The following is a 21,260-nucleotide window of genomic DNA, read 5'->3' as shown; positions in this document are numbered from 1 at the left end:
AAATGAGCACTACACAGTGTCTTCTTGCCATGCTGGTGTGGGTTTCTACCAGAGAACTGTCCCATACACTTCAGGTGTTTGTATAGATATCAAGGTAGTACTAGCAGCAGCTTCCCACCAAGATTACCTTTGGGCCCTAGCCAGGGTCAGGGGAGCAGCCAAAACCAACTGCTGGGCTGATATAACCAGGATGATTTTTATTCAAGCCTTTGGGATTATATTAATATAAAAATGTATTGGAATTTTTCCTTCTTTCTGGGAGCCCTTTTGTGGCCTGGCAGCGGTTGGCTCTCATGCAGCTTGTTAGCTATACTGAGCAATACAGTTCCTGTAAACATGGATAGGTTTATTCTTTTTCAGGCTAGAGCTTTAGATATTCCCTCATTCAGAATGACTTTGCAAAATAATCTGCAGAGAGGCATTTTGAGTCTTTTGGAGGCTCTAAACTGAATATTGATAGTGAGAGGATGGGCTGGTGGTCTCTGAGAAGCTGTCCAGATGTAATAAGAACTTCTGGGCAGTGAGCAACACTGGAGTGGATGTTCTTTGCCCCGTTGTGTTCAAGAACCTTAATTACTTCTTGGTTGCTCTTTATAGCTTGTGTCCAAAAAGTAAATAGTGTTTCCTGGCATGGCCTGTTGAGCTCTCAGTAGCTCCCTGTCCAGCTGGGCTGCTCGGGTGAGCTGCATGCATGATGAGGGAGCAGTTCTTGCTTTTTGCTGGTTGGTTGTTAGGGATATATCTGCCCAAGGTATCAGGAGGTTGCCCTACTTTCCCAGTTCAAAAATCCGAGATCTTTAGAATTTATAAAATGGACACCTGACATTCCCTTTGTTTATTAGCCAACAGGAGCAGTCAGAAAATAGCTCTTCTTCTAATACAGGAATTGCTGCTTGAAACTTTGCAGTTGTTTTTTGCCCCTCTTATTTGCCTGTTCCTACTGACAAACAAAAGGCATAATCCATTATTCCAAACTGCTGAAAGAGGCTTCAGATTGCCAGGTATAAAATTATGCTGCTTGTTCCGTTACCAGTAGGAAACGGCATGTGAGATGTTTCAAAACCTACAAAGGAGAAAGTTCTTTGTATGTGTGAATTTAGTATTCACAAAAGGTGTCAGATTGACAGCCATGGAGATTGTGGAGATCGGAATTTTATTTATCCCTAGAGAAGGTGCAGTGCTGACTGCAGTAGTGCAAAAATTTCCTGTATTACTCTGCTGTTACACCTTACCTGTGCCCTTCACAGGAAGCCTCTTGGGGCGAGGAGCTCCTCCTTTCTCTGCGCCCCTTCAAAGAGCTGGCTGACAAAAGGATGTGAGGGTGGTTTTTTTGTGTGTGATGTGGGTGCTTGTCTCTTGAAATCTAAACAGATGTGGAAGGAATTTGATAACATCTACCTCTAAACAGCTGCTGGAGCAGAGATAGCCTTCAGCCCCCACGTTCTCTGACTGGAGGAGGGCTGAGAGTCTCGAGGCAGAAGATGTTAATGGTCGTGATTCTGTTATTCACTGACTTAGCTGTTCTTCTGCAAAGATTTACCACTCCAGTATTGAAACTCTGATGCAGCCAACTTCTCCTGGTTTGTCTAAAATGTTTGATAAATTCTCCAGGGGTATGGGAGGGTCTCTAGGAGGTGTGTCATGTAAGAGAAGTGTAGTGTTCTGTGTGAGTCATCCATTTTCCAAAATGAAAATTGAGAAAGAATATCAAGCCCTGTTTCTTGGGGGGGGGGAAACCAAACAAAAACCCCAAAGAACACAAAGCCAACACCAAAACAAACCAGTAGGTGATTGATTTTTGAAATTTTCTAACACCTCTCTGGCAAGATCCCTTGTGCCAGCGCTCTCTTGGGACTGTTCTTGTGACTGTCCTTGTTCCCTGATGCTTTGCTTCTTCATGTCTTGCTAGAGCCAGGCCCCTCTGTCGCATATTTGCAGACCATTTTAAGGAGGCCCTTCAGACCATAGAGCTCAGTCCTGCTCCAGCTGTGCTTGTGGTTATTGCTTTGGGTAGTAGCTTTAATCATCTCCAGCTCTCATCCTTCATTAGATGGCATGATGGTGTGGCTCTGAGCAGCGTGGTTGAGCTCGGACCAACCAAATCACTGATTGCCTTCAGATCAACAGCTCCTGGGAGCAGCCAGTGCTGCCATCCAGCACAGCCCAGGCCAGGACACAGCCTTCCAGCCCACTCCCTGCCAGCAGGAATGCTTAAGGAGAAAAATAGAATCAATTTAATTGGCTTTTTCTTTGCAATGCTATTCCTTTATGTCTCCTGAAGATCAGTTCAGTCTTGGAAAAGTCACCTGTTGGCAGCTCCCTGCCTCACTTAATGAAAAAGCTGAGGCCAAAGTCCTTGAAGCAGGCAGGACAACCTTGTTTTCAGAAAGTCCAAGTGTGAGAGCATGTTCCACCATATCTCAATTAACCTTCTGCTTAAATGCACAGGAAATAGTTTGTCCATTGACTGAAGCAGTCAAATTATTGTTCCCCTCAGTTAAAGGGTAGGAGTGGAAATGGTTGCTGATTATTTCTTTTTCATTCATTTGCTTTTGTGAATGATTGCTGAGAACAGCTGGATTAAGTGGCTTTATGTGTGAGCACAGAAAGAACCTGTGAAATATAGAAGTGTTTGGATTTGTGCTGTTGAAATAGACCAATTTCTGATTACAGTTTTCTGTCAAATTTAGGATGGATGTGTTTCTACATGAGCTGAAATTACCCTTCTGTCCTCAAAATGCTGTAACACTGAGTAGATACATTCAAGTGACTTAAACTCTTTCCTCCTCTCTTCAGACCAGAAAAAAGTGCTGCATTTCTTACTTGAGAGCTGAAGAGTTGGTGTACCAGAGAAGAATTTTTTAAAATACTCATAGTAAGAGTTAACCCAGGTAGAACAAAGCTTGGGCATTAAACCTGCTGTATGGGCCGTGTTTATGAATTGTTGTTCCAAGTATTTGCTTCAGGTGCAGATGTTGACCTACCTCTTTCATCCCTTGTGTTCAGGACAATTAGTAATATTAGTAATTATTATTATTTTAATATTATTATTAGTAGTAGTAGTAATACTGCCAAACCAGAAAAGAGACAGATAACTTTTTAAAGCAGGTTCTTGAAGAAAAGATCTAGTAATTTACTTTCTGTGTGTGCAGAATGATGTATCAACTCAACATTTCTCTCTAGTGGAGAGGCAGTCAAGCACAAGGATGTCCAAGTCCTGGTTTGATGGACTTTTTAGGAAACCTGTAAGGAGGAATGTGCTGAGTGTGCTGGGTGTATTGCACTGCAGTGGATTCAACTCTTGATTCCACAGTGCTTGCAGGTGCTGGTGTTCAGGGAAAACACAGCACTTAAGCATTCCATGCATGTGTCTTCCTCCTAGTGATATATTTATGTGTATAAAATAGTGCTATAGGCAGGTAAAGTATAACAGTTAATTTGTTTATGTTAAGTTCCATCAAGATGGAGACTCTGTATTTGCAGAGCACCTCCTGAAATGGGGGCTTATTCCCTAGTGGGACCCATCCTTGCAGTGCAATGGCAATAAGAGGGTGAACCAGCACTGGGTGTTGCTGAGGCATTTTGCAGCTCCTGGTGCTGAGCAGGCAGTTATCCCTGGAGAGCAGCAGAAGATGCTCCAGCCCTGGACTATGGGAGATCGGAAGGACTTTACCCTGCAAGAGAGGCTCCTCTTGTTTCCATTTCCTAGACTGTCAGGAATCTGTCCTGTGTTCAGTGAATCATTCCTGGAGAGCACTCAGGCAGTGTGGAGGAGGAAAATGCCTGGTGTGAATGCAGGAGGTATAAAAGTCAGATGAGAGGGGAGAGATAAGAATATGTTAGGACAGAAGTACAGTGAAACTGGGACTGCAGAGGGGTCAGAGAGGATGGAGCTGGAGCTGATGGAGAACTGGAGATGGAGGTTTGCAGGAGAGGTGACTTGGGAGCCTGGGAGATGGGGAGGGAGGCAGCAAGAGAAGATGGGTTGGCAAGGGAGATGGCAGTCTGAATTCTGACACTTTCTAATTTTGGAATGCTTGCCTTTGTAACCTTAATAATTTTGTTCTAATACACCAGATACAAAAATTGCATTATATGTTCTGAGGAATTTGGTTACTATGGTAATGGGTATATAAGTACATAAGAGATGAGATGTCAGCAATCAGAACAGCTGTAACATAGCACACAAACCTGTGACTGCCGGAATTTGGGAAGCAGGCCCTTACAAACTTCTCCTGCTTCAGTGTCATTTCTCACTGCCAGGATGTGTGTTCCTGTGTGAAAGTGACGTCAGAGCTTCTACAATAAATCTTTTGGGGCTTTGGAATTTCAGCAGACATGCCCAAAAATTCTGGGTAAACAGACCATGTACCTCTCTTCTGTGCCAGGATGGGGAGGTCTCTGTTCCCACCCAGCTGCTGGAAGTGCAGGACAGATGCTGGCTGGATGGACCGCGAGCGTGCGGGATGGGAGCAGGCTGCTGCTGCCCTCTGCTCTGGCACCTGCTTCCCTCCTTGCTCAAAGGCCAGGGCTGGCTGAGCCAGGGGTGTGTGACTCATTCCCAGCATCACACAACCAGTTTTCTCCTCCTTGTCTAGGTGAATTTGGGGCAGTGCAGCTGGTACCTGGTAAAGTCTGTGTGCCAGATGCTGTTGTGTTTGTTACAGCAGTTTGGTGATGGTGAGGTCTTTCCCAGCTGTAGCAGTTGGGGAAGATGATGGGGAGCAAGAGCATCCTGGGGAGTGTCGGGCAGGAATGTGGGCCAGCTGTTGGCGCAGGAGTGGAAAGGATGATGGTTCTTGCACACCTCTGATCCCTTCATCCATCTGCAGCAAGGATGTGTTTTCCATGCCCACACCTTCTGGTTGAAAAACCATTTCTGCAATGTTTCCCGTGGTTGGAGACAAGATGGATTATGAGGATTATCCTCAACAGGACAGGGTTGCTGGATGCAGCAAGCAGTGTCCAGGCTGGAGAAGTACTGCAAGTACAGTCCATCCCACATAGGTGAGGGTCAGGACAGCACAGAGCACAGCAGAGTGTTGGAAATTTCCTAAAGCCAAGTGTGATATAATGGTGTAAGGATGAATTAGTGCTAGTGAAGAAATGTGGGCTGCAGGGAAGCTGCTGAAAAGTTTTCAAGGTCCAGTCTTCAGACAGTTTTAAGTGGTATTTTGGTCTTGATGTACGCATGAAAGGACCGTGATAATGGAATTTGCTGGTGCAAAGCTGGGGGACATTGTCAGTCCAGAGGAGGACTGGAGTAGCTGACAGGACTGAGTGACTTGGAGGATTTGCAGTATGGAGACCTGAACAGAATTCTGCAAAGTGAATGGTCGTGCAGTAGCAAGTATATAATAGGATATAGAATATATAAAGATACATTGTTGCATGTAAAGATTTGAAATATAAAAATAGGGTTTATCAGTTAGAAATGGAAAGATGTAAAAGACTTGAATATATCCCTTGATACCATGGTGGTTTTTTAAACTTTAGTGCTGTATATCTAGGGAATAAGCAGATGTGGAGAATGCTGGTGGAGGATTTTTTTTTTTTTAAAGCTTCATTTGGGACAGATGTGAGGAAGGGCTTTTAGAATGGTCTGGGAAGTCAGTTCTCTCTCCTGCGTCACAAAGAGAGACAAAACTGGCTTTTTTCAGCTAACAGGCTTAAGGGAACAGTATTCTCTCTCTCTCTCTCTCTCTCCTTGTATTTATCCGTCAGTATTGAAAAGGGAAGAAAACTGTTTAAACACTAAGGCCGGTGTGGGAAAAAGAGTAAAGCAGTGTAAACTTACAATAATAAATCTGTAAATCAGTCTTAATCAGTTCTTAATCTTAAATTGGTTCCTAATCAAAATAGGAGTGGGGTTCTGGAGCAGCCTTGTAATCAGAGTAGTGGCTTCAAGAAGTTCTCAGGAGTTGGTTATTATTTGATGATTGGATTCTATTATAAAGTTGCTTAAAATAGCAGGAACAGGACTTAATTGGACCTTCAGTCCTGTGATCTTAACAGTCTAATTGAGACATATTCTGTATATCTGAGCCACAAGTTGTTTTGTGTATTAGTTGAAAGGAGCATTTTCCCCATGAAAGCAGATAAAACTCATCAAATTAAAAGGTTATGCTTGTTATCTTAATACATACTGAAAACTATTTTAGTTTTAAGTGAAAAGCACAAAGAGAAGGGATTCAGACCTTGCAGAAACCACTGGAGAGGCATTTCTTCAAGTAGGTAAAATAGTAAAAAAAGGGGGATTTTTAAAATTTGTTTTGGTTGTTTGCCTCTTCCCATTGTTGTGTGCTGTGTAGGAAATGGTTCTGCTCAGTCATGTGAAGACTGGAAAAAAAATAACCTGAGCTAGAGTAAAACTGGTCAAATTGCCATGACTTTGGGGAATTCCAGCAGGAAAGGAGGTGCTCACGGGCTCTAGAAACGTGTGACATAATTGCTCATTAAAGCTACCCCATTTATGGCCACAGATAATCTGGTAGCACAGATTTAACAGCTATAAAAGGTTTTAAACTCTTTTGAAGCTGAAATATGTTCGAGCCCCTTTTCGAACATGCTTTAAGTTAAAAACTTAGGCAAGTTTTTAAATTCTATAAATCCTTGCTGCACTGCCAGTGTCTGTGTGCTCCAATGGGTTGGCCACTCCTAAAGAACAGAATAATCTTTCACTGGTCATCGCTTCTGACAGGGCTTCTCTGCCTGTGCCCAGTGCTGAGGGGCCATCACATACATGCACCTTCCTAGAACCTCTCCTTATTTCCCTGCAGCCTTTCAATAAACCTTTTTTCTATTTATGATAGTAATCCTGTATTTTATAAAATCCTGTGTTAAAAGAATTTGACCTTTTCATAACAACGTGTGTTTTGATGGTGCTTGTTTGACCCTAGAAGAATAGCAACATAAAAATTGTCATCCAGGTTCTGATACCTCGCCTGTCTGGTCCTATCTGCTGTCCCTGGCAGTGGTGACAACCTGGGTGCTTCAGAAGCGGTGCCAGGAGCATCCAGGAATACCTTACCTGACCTGGCTGTGGATGTTCTTACTCATGTAAATGTCTGGTTTAAAAAGCAGTGTTTCTGTCTCTTGGGCTCAATGTCTCACAGTTAATTTCTGCAGGTTAATTTTGCTGTTTATACCTTGATTGGTGGGATTCCTTCACTCTGTTAGAAACATGCTGCTCTTATAGTTTATGGTTTCTCCCTTTGTTTTTGAAGTCTGAGCACTTATCATGGCCTTCTTATTTATGATTTTTAATTCTTACACCTTTTCTCCTGAAGCCTAGTTTGTCTTTTTAGGCATTTACAACTTCCCATTTCTAAGGCCATCTTACTGTGCTTCCATTTTACTATATGTGGGTGAAGAATAATCTCCAGGAACAGGCCATGGCAGAGACTTCTTACTTAAAGAACTGTCAGAAATTCTGTATTACTTTTCTGATTGATTCTTCATCTTGCTTTTTAAAAAAAAAACAGTCTGACATTATCTTTGGCATAATTGTGCAATTATTTTTGCTGAGTTGTCTGCAGCAGGCTCAGCTCCTGAGTTATGTTTAGTTTAAGAGTAGATGTGTGCTTTATTGTTCTTTACTTTTTTGACCTTTCATCTCCTGTCTTGTTGCTTATCCATACACTTTTTTAAGGTTCCTATGTACTTTCTGATGCTGTCAGTTGCCCTAAATAAAATGTCATCACGTACCTTTCCCTCCCATTCCTTAAGTGCAGGTATTAATGCTGGATCTACACATTAGCTGTGGTCACTCTGGTTGCAAGAGCCTTTTCTCTTGTTCAAAATGTAATTATTATCTGACCTCTTGCCTTTTTTAGTTTTGTATCAGTTCCAAGGCGATGATTCTGTTCTCCATCTATGACTAATTCTCACAATAATTTTGCGTACTTTTCCTGCTTCTTTTTGAATATCCTTTTGAGTTGTTCTGTTCTTTTAATGGCATATAGTCTAGTGCATAAATAGTTCGTTTTCTGGTTCTTAGTGTAGCACAACCACCAAGTGATTACCATGTTGCTCCCACTAATTAATAGTTCCGTTAATTCTTCTGTTCAGTTTGGCTGCAGCCATTGTTGGATTGATTTTTACTGATTGACCAGAAAGACTTCGAATTGCTTCCTTTCAGGCCTCTTTTCTAGAACTATGGTGATACTGCCTTTTTTTAATTACTTCTTTTCTCAAGGGTAATTATCTATGTTGTGAGCTTTAGTAGCTTATTTCTAAGTAATTTATGCTGAATTCAAAATAGCTGATTTGCTTACGTTTACTCTATTTATTGTTCTGAGACAGAATTGCTTAGGGGTCAAGCAAAGGTTTCTTTAAACTCCAGTCCCATTAGGATATCTGGCTAATTTTTTTACGGGCAGCTAGAGTTTCCCAGTATTTTTGCTTCTAGACTTAATTGACTCTCATCAACTGGCCCCTTGCTAACCTCTTCCTGGCCAGTGTGCTGCCAGCACAGCATCTCCACACTGGATCCATTATAACATGTGCTCCTTGGTTGGAGAGATGTGGGCATGGAGAGTTGGCTGTAGCTGATGCACTCACAGAATGTTTATTAATGTGATGCTTTACGTTAGGAAAGGAAAAGAGTGGGCAATGACTGTGAACTTAATGAATTGCAAAAGAAGGGGGACAGAAGATTTCATTTTTTCCAGTTGCCTTCCTCATAGCTTTGCTAGCCTAAGGAATCACTAAATTTAGAGCTGACCTTCTTAATAAATGTACCAGAGCTATCACAAGCAAAGACATCCAGGAGATGTTAGTGTTGAATATGTCAGGGAATGGTGAGCACTTCTTGAACTTTCATGGCATTGGTCTTTGAGAAATGAGTGCTGGCTATTCTTCAGCTGTTCTATAGGTCTAATTTTTGATCTTGTGGGATATTCTATTTTAAATAGTAGGAAGAAAAATGCAAGATGCTTTTTTGCATTAATTTTTCTTAACTGTGTCAGGATTGTCTTTTGTGTACGTTGTTTAAGTGGTAGGGTCAGTGGTAGGTTTGGTGTTAGTGACATTGTAAAAATTGCCAGTTAACAAAACTAGCGTTTTCAGGAGTACTAGTAGTGTTAGGTGTGTTAAATATGTTTGTGTTTGCTTATGACTGACATACGAAACCTGTCAAAAGATATTTAGTTTGTGTAGAATAGCTTTTCTTTAACACAAGAGCACACTTACCCCGTTAGTTATCTTTTGCACTACTTAGAAAACTTGAAAGATTGTAGAAATAATTGAAAATAAATATTTACGCCCAGCCCAGAAACACGAGATCCTGGGCTTGTCAGTGAAGGTTTGGGAAACACAACTCTCTGACCCTTTTGTTAGTGACATTCCTGGAAAGTAAACACCCAAGCAGAACAGCTCAGTAGGATCAGAAAGTGTGCTGGGGTAAGTAATTCAAGGAGTTGATGATGGACATTTTAGTGTCAGAATCTTGAGAGGAAATCAAAGTCAGGCACAGAGTCTACAAGTACACGCATAAGAGAAATGCAAGCAGTGCTGGAACATAAAAGTGTCTTCCTGAGGCTATTCCGTGAAAAAGTATAATAAAAGAAAAAAACAGAGGTAGAAAAGCAGAGAGAGAAAGGGAAAAAAAATCTGCAAAGAGGTTTCTTCAGGATAGAACCATTCCTCAAAAATCTTTCAAAAAGAAATTGAAAAAGGAATCTTATAGGAATGGTAGGCTTGTTCCTTGTCAGAGGAAGAAAGAAGTACTGAGTTGGGAAGAAAAGCTTGTTTGAACATAGACGCTCACACAGACAAAAAATTACAAGAATTCACTGTAATATCCAGGTGCAGATTCATCTTACCCTTCTAGAAATATCTAGGTGAGGGAATGTGAAAGATAGAGGGGACAGCATTTCATCCCTGTTCTTTGCTGTGAACTATGGAGAAGTTCCTGTGCAGGAAGCAGAACTTTGTTACAGAGGTGTACCTGGGGTTAGAGACCATGTGAAGTGCCCTTGCTGCTGTAAGGCAAGTGATGGAAGTGTCCAGCACGGCTCTAAGATCTCACCTGCTTCAGGCTTTGGCAGCAGGAGGGTCTCCTCACTTGGAGATGAAATGATTCTGTCTTTACCCTCCTCCTGGGGCCTGACAGAAAGCAAAGGAGCATCTCATGTACATGAGCTTGGAGTGAAAAGCAGCGTGGGAAGGAATCTCAGTGGGGCTTCCCGTGCTCCGCAGGTACCTTCCACAATCCAGTTTGCTCATCCCATTCCAGGTGGTTTTATTCTGCTTGTAGTTGGCATCATTTTAGGATGATCAGTTTGGTGACAGCTTTTTGGATATTTTCTGAGTATTTAACATTTTTCTAACAGTTTCTTGTAGAATGTCATTCATCTGCACCTCCCTTTTCCTTAATGACTGACAGCCGTGGTGGATCCAGTGTGGAGAACAAATGTACTGAAAAGAATGATTTTAAGATCATTAAGAGAAAGGCAAGTTCATTACTTCGTCAGCATTTTTTTGTCTGAGCTGCAGCTCACGACTAAGTGGTAAAAGTAAGTTAGCAGGATCCCAAGGGAGATGTTCCTGAGTGCCCTTTGTCCCCTTTGCAGGGCATGGGAGAAGTAAAATGCCTTTTGCTGCATCTCCAGCCTTTTCTTGTTTCATTTCTGGGTTTTGGATTTTGTGGGTTTTTTTCCTTAATTGCCACTCTAGGAAGAATTCCAAATTGCAGAACTAGGAGGAGAAAAAATAACATGTTAGCTTGGTGAGAGAGGCTTAGCCAAGTGCACAAGGAGTCTGTGATACGGGGTTTCACATGAATCAAGGGACTACAATTCCTGTCTGTTCTGGGAGGTTTGAGGTGCTGATGGACCTTGCATTGTGACAGTCACTGGAACACAACTGTCTTGGTGCCATCTGCCTGGGGTCACTGAGGGTGGACAGGAAGCTGGTTTTTAGCTATTCAAGGAAACAGCCACCTTCTGCTGTGAGCAGAGTAACTCTTCTTCCATGTGTTCAGAGCATCTTAAGGCCCTTGAGAATTGCTCTGCTTTTGTCAGAACAGGAAAAAAAGAGCTGACTGGGTGGAGCAGAGCCTGGGTTAAAAGAGGTTTGAAGAAATGCAAAGCAATAAAAAGCAGTATATATCGTTTTGACAAGCTTGCTGGAAGGAGAAATGTGGTGCTGTGATCAGGAATGTACTTTTCCAGGAACCATGAAGGACCTGATGAATGTGTGTCCCTCTGTGTTTGCTGAGCTCTGCAGAAGGATGGATGCAAGTCAATCTTGAATCTGACAGTATCACACTGGCTGCAGGTTCCCTGAATTTCAGAGAAGCCAACAGAACTCCTGTCTGTGCCCTTGTGGAAAGGCCCCACCACTGGCTGGCACCTGGCTTTTGGGAACAGAAAATAAAGTGATAGGACCTGTAGTGAGTAATCCCTGCCCTTTTTCTTTCTGGATAAGGTAACTCCATGCATAGAATTCAGCCTATAATTTTAAAGGCTGATTTAAATGCAGATCACAAAATTAAGTCAAGGTTAAGTAGCATCATTCCTAAAGTCACATATATCAGCACTGCTCGGTGTGATGAGTGTTCCATTTCTTCCAATGCTGGACCTTCATCATCTTTCCTGCTGTGTTCCCATGAACTGTACAGCCCTTCCACTTCCTATTCCGGGTTAGGTTCTTGCTTTTCTTAGAGTGCTTTCATCTTTTTTACCTTGCAAGCTTTTATTCAGAGTTTATAGAAATGGGGAATGATTTGTCTGCTACTTCCAAAAAAATTCATGCTTTCAGGTCAAATATTCAATACCACACAGAAACTTTTAAAATTCTTTGTTTTAAGCATTCTTATAATCTAATCATTCTTTAAGCATTCTTACCATCTAGCTATTACTTGAGGCATAATTGCAAGTAAAAGAAAAAAAATTAAAAGTCAGTTCTTTCAATAGTTTCAGTTTATCATATTTATGATAGTTGTGGAAATTTTCAGTGTCAGCTGGAAGCCATTCAGGAAATTTTTAATAGTGTGTTGAGAGGATAATTTAATCTCAGCTTCATACACTCCCTGGATCTGACCCGTATGCAAGTAAGAGAAAATCCCTTTTCCCGTTTTTGACAGTTGTATGATGACACTCATTCCTCATCTTATTTGATGCTTTTGCATTAGATCGTGCCAGAGAAAATTACACTAAAATTTAGCAACTGTTTGCACTACATGCAATGAAGATTCTTAAAAAAAAAGATCTAAATATCAGTTTCTAAATAAAATTATGTTGTGGTGGGAAGTTGTTTTTTGGTGGTGTGAGGGATTTTTTTGTTGGTTGTTTTATTACTTTGAGTAAGAAGATCTGCAAAGAGCCAGTAGTTTTTTGTGTTGAATATTCACTTTCTTTTTTCACAACAGTCTTTGCTGTTAGAGTGTAAGCTGTGAAGATCATAGGGGCTGTAACTGGTCTCCTGCTTGGTTTGTTTGTTTTTAAAGTGTCATATATATTCTGTCAGGGAAAAACACACAGTTGTAGCTATGTTTGACACCAAAGAGAAGTTTTTATAGACGTTACTGTGCTAAGTGTATGGGATACCAGATGACTATAACATAAAACAAGATTTATGTCTCAAATTGTAAATAACTTTGTTTATAGTTCAGTAATAGAGGACAGCTTTCCTGTTGGCCTCCTTAGCCATTGTGGAAGTCTGTGTGGCTCTTGTTCCCAGTGAAATGGGGAGACATGGGATGATGGATGCAGAAATCTGTTTGTTGTTTCCATTTTGTGCTCACATGGTATTTTTTTAGCTCTGGTTCTGATGTTCTTGTTGTATATGTTAAATTCCTTGAAATGTCATTTGTAGGGACAAAGCTGCTTTCAGTGCTAATCATCTACGAGCAAGTCTGTAGTGTAATTTGGTTTCTGCAAACTTTTGAACCATCTTAAGGAACTACAAATGCTTTGCTGTATCTCATGGTTAGTGTAACCAAGTACCTTCTAGTCACTGTCACTCACTGAGTTGGTCTGGATGGGAACTTGAGAAATAAAATGGACAGGTGATAATCTCAGTGGGTGAGTCCCTTCTCTTCTGCAGGGAAGGCCAAGCACATTCTCTTAGTACATTGGTTTATTCCCTGAAAATGGTTATCTGTGACAGTGACAGCTGTGAGAGAGTTTAGTGTAGTGTGGACAGATTTTAATTTCTCTGAGATCTCTGTAGCATAAGACTGAAATATGCACTTTAAATATGGCAACTGACCATTTCGAGCTTTGCTTGTTCTGCTCTGCAGCATCCCAGGGGATGTTAGTCACAGGGGTGGGTCTTAACTTCAGCTGGAGATGACATGGCAGGAGGCAGAAAACTCCAGAGAACAGGTCTTATCCCGTCCTCATCTTCAGCTTTCTTGTGTCAGAGGTTCAAGGGGTGTGTGTACCTTTAATATAGCCATAATTACAGGGATATAACATCTTATCAATTCATAGACTTTTATGGATGTGTGCGTGCGGTTTCTGCTAACTGATAGTTGTTCAGATGAAAGTAATTTGATAAAACATTTTGTCCTGTAGTCAGTGTCATTTACACCAGTAATGATAGCCACTAAGTGTAGTGAGTTCAGACTACTGTGTGGAAATAGAGCTGGGCCAGTCCTGTGCCTTGGCATTCCCTGGTTTGCTTTGAATCTTTCTCGTGTTCCTACACCACCTTCTTGGTTAAGAGTGGAATTGATCTAAGTCCTGACAGTTGTGTTTATGCAGTGCAATATTCTCTTTTTGTATGAGTGACACCTAGGAAAAAACGTGAATTTATTTTTTCTAATTTTAGCAGCCTGCAAGGTGGCTTGTAGGTAGTCACGCAGGGTCGGAGGGTGCCGTATCCTGTTTGCAGTGCCAGTTTCTTGGCCAGAGCCAGGATCAAGCCACCTAATCTGAACTTAAGTGATATGATCAGTCCCATCCACTGGGAACAATTGTGTTTCACAGTATAGCTGCGCCTATCCAAAAAACCAGTAGTGAAGAGACTGCACTGGTGGAAGAATGTAAAATACCCAAGTGCAGCTTGACTGTACTTTAGAAAACCAGCTGCCTGCTGGTGTGTGATTTAATTTTCAGTGCAGTGTGTTTGTAGGGTTGATTTTTTTTGTTTTAATCTTAAGTCTCACCTGTATTTTTAATACACTTAAAATAATGCAGTAACTGCTTTGCATGCTGCTTCTCCTGCCTTCCCTTCCATTTCCCCAAAGCATTCAGGTGTCATTACTGCAAGGCAGTAGGCAGAGCTCTGCTGCTGGCACTGCTGGGCTTCGGTTGGCAGTGCCTGTTGTCCAGGTAAAAAGAGGACTGAGGGAATTTAATATTGTAGCATCCATGAAAGTGGGAGCACTTTATTGAGCGAGACTGTGTAGAGCTTTCTTATGGATAGAATTTACATTAATGCATTTTATTGTTCCATCTAAGGAGATGAAACGATAAGCACAGTGTCATGTACACATTTGTGACTATTCTGTTAAATAGATTTTAATACTTAATGGTTTTTTTCTCATGCATTTCAAAGCAGCAATTATTTCGAAGAATAAAGATAATGGAATTTGTCTTGATGCTCTCAGGACTAAGGGGGGAAAAAGTGTATTTTAAGGTGTATCACAGTAGGTGAGGAGTTCTGCTCTGTCCCGTCCCACGCCTGTGTGTGTTGTCAGTGGGCCTGGTAGGAGTTGTAGCTGCAGGAGGAAATATTCCTATTGATGACATTTCAGAGGCATGCTCAGAAAGGACGCCAAGAATGAGTCTGGTGGCTGGTTTGGCATGGGGGGTCGGTGGGGAGGGGGAGAAGGCTGTAATCCATCTCAGCTGCGAGCGCAGGGTTTTCCTCTCGCGCTGGCTCTCACACGCACGCTCGCTCGCGGGGACATGTGACTTTTGGCCATATTAGCAGGTTTATCCAAGCCTAGCCCCTCTGACTAACAGATGTAGGGAAAAGGGCATTCTGGGATTGCAGCAGTTGCTTTTGAACAACAATGTCCTTTTTGTAAGAATCTGATGCTTCTTAAAAGATGGAACATGACATCATTACCGTCGATCCAAGAAACATTCCTTCAATAATACTGAGTGTGCTCTGGTTATCAGCTCCCTTCCCCCAGCTCCTTTCTCTTGCTTTTCTGACATGCTTTTTGTCTATTGTTTTGTTGGGGCCTGTAAATGTGAAACAGTTGTCTTTCAGTGTTATGTGCTTGCTAGAGCTGGAATCAAGTGGAATATTGTTGATTTATAAGAAAGAAAGAAAAATAACAGAAACCCCACTTTTCCTCCAGCTTTCATAAATGTAGTGTGCTTCAGGTATGGGCTGAGCTGGAGCTAATTATTTCCCTTCCCACACGGTATTAGTTACTGTGTTATGCAAGGGAAGGTGGGGATATCACAGTCCCATTCCTGTGCATCCCACTCGGCCTCACTGGCAGCTGTGTGCAGATGCTGGTTGTTCTGAGGCTCCTGCAGTGATCCTGCGTCGATAGGAAACGTGTGTGTGCTCAGCTCTGCAGTGTGGCAGAGTTGTGAGCAGCTGCATATTTTCTGTATGTGTGTGTATATGTTCTTCTACTTGGTCCACCACTGGGATTTCAGTGTCGGCTTTTCCTTATCCCCTGAGAGCGGGCTATCACGGAAACACATTCTGGGTTGCATTATAAATCTCTTTGAATGCTGACTGCTTGGAGGAAAATGCTGGATTTTGCTTCCCTTCTCTGTATTCTCTCTCCCATGCCTGTCTTCCTCAGAAAAACTGGAGACTCTTGTGGAGTTTACAACCAGCTACGTCTCGCCTGTGTTTCACAGCCGGGCTCTGCAGCAGTGCTGGGAGGTCTCTTAACAAGGAGCAGGCAGGCTGTGGCACTTCCACATGCTGCAACTCTCCAGAGAAGAGAACCACTGAGTACAAACATGCAGGAATATGTCTTTTTCCATCCTTGCAGGAATTGCTCTGCAGGGAGTGGAAAACAAATGATTCATTGATGGTCTAGAGGCTTGGAGAAAGGTGGAGTTCATAGTGTCCAGAAAGGGAGGAGAAATGGACAGGGCCTTCTGATGTGTTGGTTAAGCTCAGGTTTGTTGTCTTTCACATCTTCATAGTGGAAATAAAACCCCAGCTTTTTTAAAAAACAGATTTGAGATACAGAATAGAAATTTAAAAAGCACAAGTCTTGGCCAGACAGAGATTTTTTTGGAAAGAAGCGAGATGTGTGATTAACTGTTTGCCAGTGACAGAATTGTTTTTATCGGTGATAATTTACAGGGATTTGGTAGGAATTCCCAATAGCTTCCTTTAATGGGAAAACAAAAAGGCTTTTTGTTTGTAGTGGTTGTTTGGCATCACCTGTTGTAAAGATACACTAAGATTTTAGCACAACTTAACAGTATACTTTTATTCTGGATAGATTCCAAGACACAGAGCTTGTAGTAAATGAAAGCAAACTCATGGTGCAGACAGAAAGAATTTTATACGTTCCCAGTTGTGTCTGAAGTTGCAAGTTCCTCTGAAGAAAGTGTTTGCCAATGGCCTATTGTCCATTGTCTCATGTGCCAATCACAATTTAAATGTGTGTTTGCCTCTGCTGAAGCAGAGCAGAAGGAGGAGCATTGGGTGTGGAATCGGGTATCTCCTGTTCTGGATGCTGTTTCTCTGAAGAAAGGGGTTGCAAGTAAATCTCTGAAGAACAGGCACTTTGTGATAGACATCACAAAATCCAAACAATTCTTTAGGACACAGTGGGTGTAACTTTTCAGAGGGAAGGTGTCATGGCAATATGGGCTCATTGGTGATGAACTGGTTGTCACTGTAGGTTAGAGATTCTCTGACTGCTCTGCAGGTGATCGAGCAGATGCTGGAACATGGGATGTGCTTCATTTTGTGTTTTGATTTTGGTTTCTGTCGTGGAGAAATGCTTGACTGGTGTCACAGTGGGGCTGTGACATTATCCCAGCACACAGGGTGTGTTGCTTCATGCATCAGGGCTGCTTGCTCTGGAGGAAGTGGAAGCTGCTTTGCTGTGGCTTGTTTCAGGCTCTTTGAGCGGAGGATAATCAGTGAAGGGTTGCAATCTTTTTCTTGCAGTAATCCATGCTGAAGAGGCTCCATTCATACAGATGAGCCAAGGGTTGAAGCAGCACTTTAAACCCAGATAGTCAGTCGGCTGACTGCCCAGCAGGATGCCATCAACCAGCCGAGCGGGCAGCCTGAAGGACCCCGAAATTGCAGAGCTCTTCTTCAAAGAAGATCCAGAAAAGCTCTTCACAGATCTCCGAGAGATTGGCCATGGAAGCTTCGGAGCAGTTTATTTTGTAAGTAGCTCCATGACTTGTGAATTTTAGCTGTGTTTGTTTTTCAACTGTGGGTTTAGACTTTTTTGAACATAATAAGGAAAAAAAAAAACCTGCTGTGATTTTCTTTGTGTGGTGGTTGGGGCAGAGATGTTATCGTGTGTGTCTGTATGGTCTCAATCCTTTCACAAACTTGCAGTCTCTGCAAGGTGTTTGCATACAAAAAAGCTCTGGAAACTTGGTCCTTGCCCCGTGCTTTTAGGTGCCTCATTATGTTGCAAGCAGGGATTTATGTGCAAGTTAAAACACGGACTTGTGCTCAATCAATTCTGACTGACAGTGCAGTTCTCTTGGTCCGATCATCTCCTTATCATCTCTGTTCCTTGAGAGAAATTGAGTTCTCTCCCCCTTTGTGCATACCCCGAGGCTCCCTTAAAGCCATTCTTTGTGTTTGACACCTGAGTGTTGGTGCTTTTGTTGTCATTTGTCCTGTCACATCCATTCCTACTGGAGGCAAGAATCCCAGTATCCATCTGCATAAAACTTAACTTGACATGAACGTCTGGACAGCAGAATTTTTCTCAGGCTGCTTGTATAGCTTAACTGGCAGTGGGATCCTCATGGTAACCTCAGTGCAGGTTGCTGTGTGTTAACCAAATACTGTGGGGCCTTCATTAAAAAACACTTTTCTCAGAAAACCTTTTCACGTTTATAATTATAGGAGGTGTGGCCAAACCTGCCAATTTTCCTTCAGAAAGCCATTTGTGTCACTATTTTATGAGATGCCTATTCAGTGTTACTAATTGCAGCAGACCATGTTGGGAACCTTCCAGCACAAATTTAATGCAGCACAGATGAACTAATTAGGAAAAGCTTCTTAATTTTGTTCCCTGCTTAAAACTATGAGCCACCACTGTCTGGGAACGGATCTGGGGGAGGAAGTGTTTCCTAACGAAACAATACTCACCTGTGGCCTTAAATTCACCTCATTTACTCACTTTGGTTAAAGAGTGAATATAAAGGGAGGCAACTGACAAATCTGTCTTCCTGCTGTGTGGAAATAGTACTGAAGAAATATTGCAGAAGTTTTTTGGGAGCACTGTATCTTTCAGAGGCATGCATGGACCACACAGGTATGGAAACCCATAATGCAGCTGCAGGTAGCCTGTGAGCTGGATGCAAACAGCATTCCCAAACAGCTGCAGGAAGCTGCCATGGGGTATTTGTAGCCTGCCTGAACTTTGTCGTTGTGGTAAGGGCTGATGGCCCATTACCAGCTCCTTTTCCAAACCGATTACAACTCAGAGGCCATTAATTTCTAGCCCTTTCTTTCTCTTTTTCCTCCCCACCATTTTAAATCACCAGTTCATTATAGATCGGTATTTACTCACTACAGAGTGCAATTACTTGCTGGCATTTGGATTGTGCTTCTTTGTCAGAAAGTACCTCTGATTTGGCACTTGCATAAAGACAAGTGTAAGCAGTGCATCACACAACTCCAACCCGTCTGGGGACTTCATTTTTGTCAAGAGAGGGTTTCTGATAAAGATACTCTATTGTTGTTTCTGTGTTAGGAAGTTTAAACCTGTAAGCTGTGTTGTATCTTTTTTACTACTAATGGTTCTGAGATCTTGATTCTGAAACTATTCTGTGCAATGTACCCCATTCTTCAAACAGAAGCCCAAAAGATGAGAGAGCCAACATGGAGAGGGAAATTTAATGTGAATTAAATAAGCACGAAGAACTAAAACATAGGAGAGTCTATCTCTTGGGTACTTTATTCCTCTGTAAAGCTAGAAATAAAACTTCTTGAGTTTCTTTAACAAGATTTTGATTCAGCTATTGCAAACAAATGAAACTTTCTCTAATTAATACAATATTGGATTATAGTTAATAACTGCTTTAAGTGATATTACTGAAGCCAGTGACATACTCTACTTTTTCTTTGTGCATACTTTGCCTGTATCAATGCTGAAGCTACTCTGGTCACCAGATGTTGATCCTTTGTGTGGAGTTTTTGGAGGAAAGCAGGATATATGTCTGCCGTCAAACAAGCCTTGTTCATTTGGATGGTTTAAGGGAGCTAGCCTTGCACATCCTCCTGGCTTTTGTCGAGGAACTGTTATTTCAATTATCCAAGATCACAGGGAAACTAAAAAAAGCAAATGAAACTCCGTGATTTTAATATTTCTGGGGTGTCAGCCAGGACAGTTCTCCCTCTGTAGGACTGTAGGTGTTCACCAAACTCTGTCAGGTGGTGTTTGCTTGGATTTTCTGATGCAAAGCATCCTCTCCCCAGGCTGCTTTCATGGCATACAGCCTGCACAAAAAAATGTGGTTGGTAAATAGATGTGGGGGTAATTATCCAATAGAAAATTCATATAACCCTTAAATCTCCCCTACCTTATTTAAAATAGAGTTTAGTGTTTCACTGTTAGTTGTACCCATCTTCCTTCCGCTTTAGCAGTGATCCCAACAATGGGTTTGATCTTGCTCCTGTCTCTTTGTTTCTGTTGCATCCTTCAATGGCAGAAAGTTTCTTTTTTTTTTTCTTTCATAATTGATATGAATTTTGCTGGTTCACCTCATGGTTTTAGTTTCTTAGAAACTGCAAGTCTGGCACCTCTGAATCATTTTTGGTATTATCCTTACCCTACTCCCTGTTCTGCAGTGTAATAATAGCTTTTGCTTGACACAGGAAACCTACTACACTGGAACACTGCAGATGGAGCAGAAGAATAACCCACTCTCTTTTGTTAGAGCTGGGTTCCTTCTGCTTTACTGTAGTATTTTGCTTCCCTGTTTTATTGACAGTTCCTCACTCAGTTGAATGTTTCAGAGATTGTCTCTAATCAGTAAAGATCTAGGAGTCAGAATTTTGTTCTACCTTTTTTATCTCAAACAACAAAAATAGTCATCCCCCCACTCAACCTTACAGGTACTATCAGTGAGAGGATCCCCTCAAACAGAAAGGAAAGTAAAAATAGTATTGGTTCAGGCTTATCATAACCAGTTGAAATAAAGACTAACAGGGAATTCTGGGAATCTCTTTAATGAACAGCAGAATTAAAACATGACTGAAAAACCTTTTTACAAAAGGCAGAGCCCTAGTACTTCATTAATCCATGTTCTGGTAGGCTGTGCTTGATAGTACAAATATATTAAAAATCAGTGTTTTCATCAGTCATCAGTGAATGCTGTAGTGCACATTATTCTGATTTATATCATTTGGCTTCATGTCCAAGTTGATTATTATTGTTAGAGAGACTGAGAGGCCTTTTCCTCTACCACCCTCCTGTGCTGTTGAAATATTTAACAGGAAATCTGGGGTCTTGTCTGGAGCCGTCCTTCCTGCAAGGTGCTGCCTCTTCTGCCATGGGGAATGAACCCTTGCTTTGGTACTGAATTAAACACAGCTTCTTGTCTAGTTCTTGCCTTGCATTGTTGCTGTATGAAGTCAGGAAGTTTGCCTTTGAAGTGTGAAAAACTATAGTACATTTATGGTGCACTGTAAATAACAATACTATGAAACTGAGAAGTCTCATCTGAAGATGGGTCACTTGGATTGCTGCCATCTCTCTCTGTATCATCTGCCTTCCTTTAAGCCACAAAAGTTAATTTTTGGGAGCACTGGGGAGAAAGCCACCAGTGTCTGGAGCAGGTATCTCCAGTGCATCGTGTGACATCTTCCCATATGGTTTGAATGGAACTGGGTGACTGAGCCTTGCTTCTGTTTCATATGGAATGGACCTCGGCAGGGAGAGAAGTTGATTTAGGGAAAATCCCTTCTACTTGAACCAGAGCTGCTTTTATTAGCTGTGATTTTTAGTTTAAGTCACAATGCTTGACTCCTGCAGACACTTGGTAGATGCTGAGCATGGAAAATGCCACACCTTGTAGTATCTCCCAGGCAGGAGGGTGATCTTTCACTTCGGAAAGAAATTTCCAATTCTTGCAGCATCACACCCCTTGGAAGATATTTTAGTTTAATGCTCT

The 21,260-nt window shown here is 41.8% G+C and overlaps 1 protein-coding gene across 2 annotated transcripts in view; it reads left to right on the top strand.

Moving 5' to 3' along the window:
* The window catches only part of TAOK1 (TAO kinase 1), a 69,052-nt gene that overhangs the window by 11,542 nt on the left and 36,250 nt on the right, over nt 1-21,260 (top strand). For both annotated transcript variants that reach the window (XM_032129638.1, XM_032129636.1), the window contains exon 2: nt 17,059-17,285. In XM_032129638.1, the coding sequence (XP_031985529.1) occupies nt 17,154-17,285 (132 nt within the window). In that variant the 5' untranslated portion in view covers nt 17,059-17,153. The remainder of the gene's footprint in view (nt 1-17,058; nt 17,286-21,260) is intronic.

The sequence above is a fragment of the Corvus moneduloides genome, chromosome 20 (assembly GCF_009650955.1).
Source record: "Corvus moneduloides isolate bCorMon1 chromosome 20, bCorMon1.pri, whole genome shotgun sequence".
In the NCBI taxonomy this organism is placed as follows: domain Eukaryota; kingdom Metazoa; phylum Chordata; class Aves; order Passeriformes; family Corvidae; genus Corvus; species Corvus moneduloides.
The sequence above is the reverse complement of the archived record's forward strand: the minus strand, read 5'-3'. Positions and strand labels throughout refer to the sequence as shown.